The sequence below is a fragment of the Bombina bombina genome, chromosome 4, assembly GCF_027579735.1.
Source record: "Bombina bombina isolate aBomBom1 chromosome 4, aBomBom1.pri, whole genome shotgun sequence".
Lineage (NCBI taxonomy): Eukaryota > Metazoa > Chordata > Amphibia > Anura > Bombinatoridae > Bombina > Bombina bombina.
The window spans coordinates 67,479,937-67,490,900 of NC_069502.1; the positions used below are offsets into that span (position 1 = coordinate 67,479,937).

Sequence of the window (10,964 nt, forward strand, 5' to 3'; positions counted from 1 at the left end):
TACACAAAGGCACATGCAACTGTTTAACATGTAATTATGCACTATATGGATTTTTTTAATCAACAAAATTCTACTAAAAGTATGTGAAAATCTTCTAACAAAAATATTGCATCCAACATAATTGACTAATTTACTCTTTTTAGTTAATAGAATGTAATAGGTTTAAGTCAGCTAAAATGAGTAGGAATTATTTCATGTGTTATTTTTATGGCAGCAATATGTTATACTCACAAGAGTCTGTTTCAGTTTAATGTTGCTGAAAATCAAAATAATTGTGTGCAGGCTTGGATAGGCAATATAAGGAACAGAGAGTAATGCTAGCCAAATGTCATTATTTGTATGACTGGCAAGTGGCCATAAGATTATAGATATGAAATATATGATATGGAAAAATAAAAAAGACAACATATTTTTAATTGCACTAAAATGAGCCTGAAGCTGAGGATTACGGAATCCTGAGTCCTTGCTGGTCATATGTCTGGTGTGATTCCAAAGGGATCTAATCAGAAGAGAAATTGCAAAACAAAATATGGGTAATGGTAAAACAGATGATATCGTTTGTATGATGATTTCTACTTGGTAATGCATTTCCATGTCGCTATGATCCTCACTTGAATTTTCAAAATCATTTGTAGAATTGAATGTAAGTAATGGTAGGCAGAAGAACGCAGAGGGAACACTAAAAATAACTGAAGCTGTTACAGACACTAAATACAACCAGGGTAACATCCTAGATATGTTTAGTTTCATGTAGATGAATAATCTGTAGTTATAGCTGGTGATCTTCACACAATAGAAAACACAGAGCAGAGTGGCAAACCAGATACAGCAGCTGATTAAAAAACATGAGATTGTCTTCAGTAAAGTGACCAGTAAAGTATTTGATTCTGATTTCCAAGGTATGAAAATTTTTAAAAAGAGATCCAACATTTCATCAAATAGAAGACAAAATCTAGCTAGTCCCAAGCTTGCTATAATAATATCAATTGTTTGTAGCTTTTTAGATAGCAGCCACCAAATGCAATTTATCATCACAATAAATCCATTGAAAAAGAGTCCAATTAAAATCTGAAGCCCATTGATAAGAAGAATTAAAGAGCTAATAGAGAAATGCATAATGCTTCTGACTCGGTGACTTTTTTAGCTAGGCAATTCGTATAATCAGCAAGTTCATGTGTGGTGCTATCGTCTGTTGCTCTGAGTGACTGTTTAACAGGCTGCACATATGATTATATCTTCTGTTTACATCTATAAACCTTTTTCCTTATAATGCAAATCTAGAGTAATGGAAAATGTACCATACAATTTGCATAGTAACTGCCTGTTCTTTGAGTACATATTATTTAATCAATTCTTTATGTTTTTACTTATAAACTTGTTATTATGGTTATTTTTGTTTTTAGCTGCATTCGAAACATAGTAAACTCTTTTTTAATATACATAAACATTGTATACATTCACAACAAAGCACCATGTTACAAAATATCAGCTAGATTACGAGTCTTGCGTTAGCCTTAAAAAGCAGCGTTGAGAGGTCCCAACGCTGCTTTTTAACGCCCGCTGGTATTACGAGTGTGGCAGGTACAGGTGTACCACTCACTGTTCTTCAGCGACTCGAGCTTACCGCAAATCCCCTTACGTCAATTGCGTATCCTATCTTTTCCATGGGATTTGCCTAACGTCGGTATTACGAGTCTTGGAAAAAGTGAGCGGTACACCCTCTCCTGTCAAGACTACTAACGCATTTAAAAGTCAGTAGTTAAGAGTTTTATGGGCTAACGCCGTAACATAAAACTCTTAACTAAAGTGCTAAAAAGTACACTAACACCCATAAACTACCTATTAACCCCTAAACCGAGGCCCCCCCCACATCGCAACAAACACTTAAATAAAAAATGTAACCCCTAATCTGCCGACCGGACATCGCCGCCACTGTAATAAATATATTAACCCCTAAACCGCCACACTCCCGCCTCGCAAACACTAGTTAAATTTTATTAACCCCTAATCTGCCGTCCCTAAAATCACCGACACCTATCTACATTTATTAACCCCTAATCTGCCACCCCCAACGTCGCCGCTACTATATTAAATTTATTAACCCCTAAACCTAAGTCTAACCCTAAGTCTAACTCCCCCCTAACTTAAATATAATTTAAATAAAACGAAATAAAATTACTACAATTAAATAAATTAATCCGGATGAAGAGGTATTAGAGGTTTTCTTCAAGCCGGCGTTAGCCTCAGAAAAGTGAGCGTTGAGCAAAATTTAGCTCCACATCTCACTGTAATACCAGCGCTGCTTACGGTAGCGGTAAGCTGGCAAAACGTGCTTGTGCACGATTTTCCCATAGGAAACAATGGGGCTGAGCTGGCTGAAAAAAAACCTAACACCTGCTAAAAAACAGCGTTCAGCTCCTAACGCAGTCCCATTGTTTCCTATGGGGAAATTAATTTTATGTCTGCACCTAACACCCTAACATGAACCCCGAGTCTAAACACCCCTAATATTACACTTATTAACCCCTAATCTGCCGCCCCCGACATTGTCAACACCTATATTATATTATTAACCCCTAATCTTCCGCTCCGGACACCGCCACCACCTACATTATACTTATGAACCCCTAATCTGCTGCCCCCAACATCGCCGAACCCTACCGCAAATCCCCTTACGTCAATTGCGTATCCTATCTTTTTAATGGGATTTGCCTAACACCGGTATTACGATTGCCTGAAAAAGTGAGCGGTACACCCTCTCCTGTCAAGACTCCTACCGCATTTAAAAGTCAGTAGTTAAGAGTTTTATGGGCTAACGCCGTAACAAAGCTCTTAACTAAAGTGCTAAAAAGTACACTAACACCCATAAACTACCTATTAACCCCTAAACCGAGGGCCCCCCCCACATCGCAAACACTTAAATAAAAAATGTAACCCCTAATCTGCTGACCGGACATCGCCGCCACTGTAATAAATATATTAACCCCTAAACCGCCACACTCCCGCCTCGCAAACACTAGTTAAATTTTATTAACCCCTAATCTGCCATCCCTAACATCGCCGACACCTATCTACATTTATTAACCCCTAATCTGCCACCCCCAACGTCGCAGCGACTATATTAAATTTATTAACCTCTAAACCTAAGTCTAACCCTAAGTCTAACTCCCCCCTAACTTAAATATAATTTAAATAAAACGAAATAAAATTACTACAATTAAATAATTTAATTCTATTTAAAACTAAATACTTACCGATAAAATAAACCCTAAGATAGCTACAATATAACTAATAGTTACATTTGTATCTATCTTAGGGTTTATATTTATTTTACAGCCAATTTTGTATTTATTTTAACTAGGTAGAATAGTTATTAAATAGTTATTAACTATTTAATAACTTCCTAGTTAAAATAAAGACAAATTTACCTGTAAAATAAATCCTAACCTAAGTTACAATTACACCTAACACTACACTATCATTAAATTAATTTACTAAATTACCTACAATTAAATACAATTAAATTAAATAAACTAAATTACAAAAAAAAAAACACTTGCCCTCTCTCTCCCCCTCTCTTTTGCACTCTCTCCCCCCCCTCTTTTGCACTCTCTCCCCCCTCTCTTTTGCGCTCTCTCTCCCCCCTCTTTTGCTCTCTCTCCCCTCTCTTTTGCACTCTCTCTCCCCTCCTCTTTCTTATGCTCTCTCTCTCCCCCTTTCTTTTGCACTCTCTCCCCCCTCTCTTTTGCGCTCTCTCTCCCCCTCTCTTTGCGCTCTCTCCCCCCTCTCTTTTGCTCTCTCTCTCCCCCCTCTATCTCCCACAGCCAATAGAATGCAAGCTCAATCGTATTGGCTGATTGCATCAGCCAATAGGATTTTTCCTACCTTAATTCTGATTGGCTGTTAGAATTCGATCAGCCAATCGGAATTCAAGGGACACCATCTTGGATGACACCACTTAAAGGGCCCGTCATTGTTCAAGAAGACTCCGGATGAAGAGGTATTAGAGGTTTTCTTCAAGCCGGCGTTAGCCTCAGAAAAGTGAGCGTTGAGCAAAATTTAGCTCCACATCTCACTGTAATACCAGCGCTGCTTACGGTAGCGGTAGATAGGCTACGCAATTGACGTAAGGGGATTTGCGGTAAGCTAAAATTGTGGAAAAAAGTGAGCAGTAGACCCTCTCCTGCCTGACTCGTAATACCAGCGGGCGTTAAAAAGCAGCGTTGGGACCCCTCAACGCTGCTTTTTAAGGCTAACGCAAGACTTTTTACATTTCTGCGGTGTTTGTGTTTAGCTGTAATTTTCCTCTTACTCATTTACTGTACCCACACATATTATATACCGTTTTTCTCGCCATTAAATGGACTTTCTAAAGATACCATTATTTTTATCATGTCTTATAATTTACTACAAAAAAAATAATAAAATATGAGGAAAAAATGGAAAAAAAACACACTTTTTCTAACTTTGACCCCCAAAATCTGTTACACATCTACAATCACCAAAAAACACCCATGCTAAATAGTTTCTAAATTTTGTCCTGAGTTTAGAAATACCCAATGTTTACATGTTCTTAGCTTTTTTTGCAAGTTATAGGGCCATAAATACAAGTAGCACTTCGCTATTTCAAAACCACTTTTTTTCAAAATTAGCGCTAGTTACATTGGAACCCTGATATCTGTCAGGAATACCTGAATATCCCTTGACATGTATATATTTTTTGTTAGAAGACAACCCAAAGTATTGATCTAGGCACATTTTGGTATATTTTATTCCACCATTTCACCGCCAAATGCGAGCAAATAAAAAAAAAACTTTACATTTTTCACAATTTTAGGCTATTATGGCACAAATTGTTGTAAAAGCTTCTTTGGGATCCCCTTTGTTCAGAAATAGCAGACTTATATGGCTTTGGCATTGCTTTTTGGTAATTAGAAGGCCGCTAAATGCTGCTGCGCACCACACGTAAATTATGCCCAGCAGTGAAGGGGTTAATTAGGTAGGTTGTAGGGAGCTTGCAGGGTTAATTTTAGCTTTAGGGTAGAGATCAGCCTCCCACCTGACACATCCCACCCCCTGATCCCTCCCAAACAGCTCTCTTCCCTCCCCCACCCCACAAATGTCCCCGCCATCTTAAGTACTGGCAGAAAGTCTGCCAGTACTAAATAAAAGGAGTTTTTTTTTTTTTTTTATAAAAAAAATAAAATATTTTAGCTGTGATGGACTCCTGCCTTAGCCCCAACCTCCATGATCCCCCCCCAGCTCTCTAACCCTCTCCCCTATCTAATTGCGGCCATCTTGGGTACTGGCAGCTGTCTGCCAGTACCCAATTTGCCCAAAAACAAAAGTATTTTTTGCTCTTTTGCTTTTTTTTGGGGTTTTCTGTAGTGTAGCAGCCCCCCACAATACCCCTACCCCCCTCCCCCTCCCAGATCCTTTTATATTATTTTTAAAAAATATCTTTTTCCCCCCCCTCTTCCCTCCTCATTGGTGTCAGTGGCCAGCTAATGCGCGCGCACGCACACACACGCACGCGCGCCCCCCCGCACGCTCCCGGCACCCGGCGTGCACATTGCACTTCTAGGAACCGGATGCCGGGTAGCGATGGGCCGCCCACCCGCCTCCCTGTTGCGCTCCCACCCACCAACGAACCGGCACCATCGCTACCGGTGCAGAGAGGGCCACAGAGTGGCCCTCTCTGCATCGGAGTCTTCTAAAAAGGTATTGCAGGATGCCTCCATATGGAGGCATCACTGCAATACCCTGAGAGCTGCTGGAAGCGATTGCGATCGCTTCCAGCACTCTCTTAGACAACTGACGTACCAGGTACGTCCATTATCATTAACTACTTGTTAATGCATGACGTACCTGGTACGTCAGTTGTCATTAAGGGGTTAAGCTTTTATTTGTTTAGACCACTGTTTCTCACACTTTTTGGTGGGCACAAACCCCTACAGGCATAATTTTGGGCTCTAAGTACTCCCAACTGTAAAAAGTAAATAAGAGATTATTAAATAAGAGGAAATTGTGGATACCACAAAAAGTGGCAAATTGATACCAGATATATTTTTCCACTTTTAATAATTTATTTTAAAATCCATTTTTAATGAATGCAAATGCAGCAAATATTTAGAAATATTTAAGCAACAAATGATAAAGTAAGCAACTAATAGAGAAAATTAAAATAAATTTGAGTCAGTCACTTTGAAAGAGCAGCTGACCAGCTCAGGAAGGGAATATTGTCTGGCCTGTTCAAGCTGCTTGAGAGTGAATCTTAAAAACTGATTTCTGGGATACATTGAATGTGTCATTTAGCTGCAACAGGGCAAACAAAAAATAAATAAGAAAAGGGCAAGTCCTTGAGTGCCCCTTGTCAGTGCTCCAGGTACCCCCAGTGGTAAACGTACCACAGGTTGAGAAACAAGGGTTTAAACCAGGTACCATTTAGCCCTCCTTTGAACAGTTTGTTTATATCCTTCTGGAGATACGGCCTCCAGCACTGCACACAATACTCAAGATGATACCTAACTAGTGAACTTTAAAGTGGCATAAGAACCTTACTATTTCCTCTACCAATACAACCAAGCATTCTACTGGCCTTACTTGCTGCAATACAATACTCATGTACACACAAAGACACACATAGAATCACTGCATACATCTAAAACAAGAGAAATGGCATATGTAATAGGTTTTAAATACAAAATTCTAAAGATAGAAATACTAGTCCAATATGTATCAAAAAGAATATTTTAATAGGACCTCCTCAAGGAAAAAAGCTTGATGATGATTCATCTATAGATTAGTACCCACAATCTGAATGTATGCTTCTTTTAAGCACATGATCCAGGTGCTAGAGACTCATGATCCAGGTGTTAGAGGCACATGATCCAGGTGTTAGAGGCACATGATCCAGGTATTAGAGGCACATGAACCAGGTGCTAGAGGCACATGATACAAGTGCTAGAGACACATGATCCAGGTGTTAGAGGCGCATGATCCAGGTGCTAGAGACACAGGATAAAGGTGTTAGAGGCACATGATCCAGGTGCTAGAGACTCATGATCCAGGTGTTAGAGACACATGACCCAGGTGCTAGAAACACATGAACCAGGTGCTAGAGACACATGATCCAGGTGTTAGAGGCACATGATCCAGGTGCTAGAGGCACATGATCCAGGTGCTAGAAACACATGATCCAGGTGCTAGAGACACATGATCCAGGTGTTAGAGACACATGATCCAGGTGTTAGAGACACATGATCCAGGTGCTAGAGGCACATGATCCAGGTGCTAGAGACTCATGATCCAGGTGCTAGAGACACATGATCCAGGTGTTAGAGGCATATGATCCAGGTGCTAGAGGCACATGATCCAGGTGCTAGAAACACATGATCCAGGAGTTAGAGGCACATGATCCAGGTGTTAGAGGCACATGATCCAGGTGTTAGAGGCACATGAACCAGGTGCTAGAGGCACATGATCCAAGTGCTAGCGACACATGATCCAAGTGCTAGAGACACATGATCCAGGTGTTAGAGGAGCATGATCCAGGTGCTAGAGACTCATGATCCAGGTGTTAGAGGCACATGATCCAGTGCTAGAAACACATGATCCAGGTGCTAGAGACACATGATAAAGGTGTTAGAGGCACATGATCCAGGTGCTAGAGACTCATGATATAGGTGCTTGAGACACATGATCTAGTTACTAGAGGCACATGATCGAGGTGTTAGAGGCACATGATCCAGGTCTTAGAGGCACATGATCCAGGTGCTAGAGACACATGATCCAGGTGCTAGAGAAACATGAGCCAAGTGTTAGAGGAACATGATCCAGGTGCTAGAGACACATAATCGAGGTGCTAGAGGAACATGATCCAGGTGTTAGAGGAACATGATCCAGGTCCTACAGGCATATGATCCAGGTGCTAGAGACACGTGATTCAGGTGTTAGAGACACATTAATCAGGTGTTAGAGACACATGATGCAGGTTCTAGAGGTACATGATCCAGGTGCTAGAGACACTTGATCCAGGTGCTAGAGACACTTGATCCAGGTGCTAGAGGCACATAATACAGGTGTTATATACACATTATCCAGGTGCTAGAGATACTTGATCCAGGTGCTAGAGACACATAATCCAGGTGCTAGAGATATATGATTCAGGTGTTAGAGACACTTGATCCAGGTGTTAAAGACACATGATCCAGGTGCTAGAGATAATTGATCCAGGTGCTAGAGACACATAATACAGGTGCTAGAGATATATGATTCAGGTGCTAGAGGCACATGATCAAAGGTGCTAGAGACACATTATCCAGCTGCTAGATACACATGATTGAGGTACTAGAGGCAATTGATCCAGGTGCTAGAGGCATGTGATCCAAGTGCTAGAGGCATGTGATCCAGGTGCTAGAGGCACATGATCCAGGTGTTAGAGGAACATGATCCAGGTGCTAGAGGCATATGATCTAGGTACTAAAGACACATGATCCAGGTGCTAGAGGCACATGATCCAGGTGCTAGAGGCACATGATCCAGGTGTTAGAGGAACATGACTAAAGTGCTAGAGGCACATAATCCAGGTGTTAGAGACACATGACCCAGGTGCTTGAGACACATGATCCAGGTACTAGAGGCACATGATCGAGGTGTTAGAGGCACATGATACAGGTGTTAGAAGCACATGATCCAGGTGCTAGAGACACATGATCCAGGTGCTAGAGAAACATGAGCCAGGTGTTAGATGAACATGATCCAGGTGCTAGAGGTACATGATCTAGGTGCTAGAGACAAATGATCCAGGTGCTGGAGGCATGTTTAACATGTAATTATGCACTATATGGATTTTTTTAATCAACAAAATTCTACTAAAAGTATGTGAAAATCTTCTAACAAAAATATTGCATCCAACATAATTGACTAATTTACTCTTTTTAGTTAATAGAATGTAATAGGTTTAAGTCAGCTAAAATGAGGAGGAATTATTTCATGTGTTATTTTTATGGCAGCAATACGTTATACTCACAAGAGTCTGTTTCAGTTTAATGTTGCTGAAAATCAAAATAATTGTGTGCAGGCTTGGATAGGCAATATAAGGAACAGAGAGTAATGCTAGCCAAATGTCATTATTTGTGTGACTGGCAAGTGGCCATAAGATTACAGATATGAAATATATGATATGGAAAAATAAAAAAGACAACATATTTTTAATTGCACTAAAATGAGCCTGAAGCTGAGGATTACGGAATCCTGAGTCCTTGCTGGTCATATGTCTGGTGTGATTCCAAAGGGATCTAATCAGAAGAGAAATTGCAAAACAAAATATGGGTAATGGTAAAACAGATGATATCGTTTGTATGATGATTTCTACTTGGTAATACATTTCCATGTCGCTATGATCCTCACTTGAATTTTCAAAATCATTTGTAGAATTGAATGTAAGTAATGGTAGACAGAAGAACGCAGAGGGAAAGCTACAAATAACTGAAGCTGTTACAGACACTAAATACAACCAGGGTAACATCCTAGATATGTTTAGTTTTATGTAGATGAATAATCTGTAGTTATAGCTGGTGATCTTCACACAATAGAAAACACAGAGCAGAGTGGCAAACCAGATACAGCAGCTGATTAAAAAACATGAGATTGTCTTCAGTAAAGTGACCAGTAAAGTATTTCCAAGGTATGAAAAAATTTAAAAAGAGATCCAACATTTCATCAAATAGAAGACAAAATCTAGCTAGTTCCAAGCTTGCTATAATAATATCAATTGTTTGTAGCTTTTTAGATTGCAGCCACCAAATGCAATTTATCATCACAATAAATCCATTGAAAAAGAGTCCAATTAAAATCTGAAGCCCATTGATAAGAAGAATTAAAGAGCTAATAGAGAAATGCATAATGCTTCTGACTCAGTGACTTTTTTAGCTAGGCAATTTATATAATCAGCAAGTTCATGTGTAGCGCTATCGTCTGTTGCTCTGAGTGACTGTTTAACAGGCTGCACATATGATTATATCTCCTGTTTACATCTATAAACCTTTTTCCTTATAATGCAAATCTAGAGTAATGGAAAATGTACCATACAATTTGCATAGTAGCTGCCTGTTCTTTGAGTACATATTATTTAATCAATTCTTTATGCTTTTACTTATAAACTTGTTATGGTTATTTTTGTTTTTAGCTGCATTCGAAACATAAACTCTTTTTTAATATACATAAACATTGTATACATTCACAACAAAGCACCATGTTACAAAATATCAGCTAGATTACGAGTCTTGCGTTAGCCTTAAAAAGCAGCATTGAGAGGTCCCAACGCTGCTTTTTAATGCCCGCTGGAATTACGAGTTTGGCAGGTACCGGTGTACCGCTCACTTTTCTTCTGCGACTCGAGATTACCGCAAATCCCCTTACATCAATTGCGTATCCTATCTTTTCCATGGGATTTGCCTAACGTCGGTATTACGAGTCTTAGAAAAAGTGAGCGGTACACCCTCTCCTGTCAAGAATCCTACCGCATTTAAAAGTCAGTAGTTAAGAGTTTTATGGGCTAACGCCGTAGCATAAAACTCTTAACTAAAGTGCTAAAAAGTACACTAACACCCATAAACTACCTATTAACCTCTAAACCGAGCCCCCCCCCCCCCCCCCACATCACTAACACTTAAATAAAAATTTTAACCCCTAATCTGCCGACCGGACATCGCCGCCACTGTAATAAATATATTAGGCCTCGTTTTGATGCCAACACACATGGCATTGAACCTAGCGTAGCGAAGAGGGTAAGTCGCACAGTGATAGGTAGCAAATTGAAATATATATATGTATATGAATAGATACATATATATTTATGTGTTTATATGTGTATATACACGTTAACATAAAAATGTATATGTATATAACCATATACATATATATTTACCGTGAACACACAGTGCCCATGGACTGCAATGTAG

At 39.6% G+C, this 10,964-nt stretch overlaps 1 protein-coding gene across 1 annotated transcript; it reads right to left on the reverse strand.

The window, feature by feature from the left end:
• Window positions 1-192: 192 nt before the first annotated feature.
• On the reverse strand, window positions 193-1,116 carry LOC128656886 (taste receptor type 2 member 40-like). The gene has a single exon (XM_053711051.1). It carries the CDS (start codon window positions 1,114-1,116, stop codon window positions 193-195), a length of 924 nt encoding a protein of 307 aa, XP_053567026.1.
• Window positions 1,117-10,964: the final 9,848 nt, after the last annotated feature.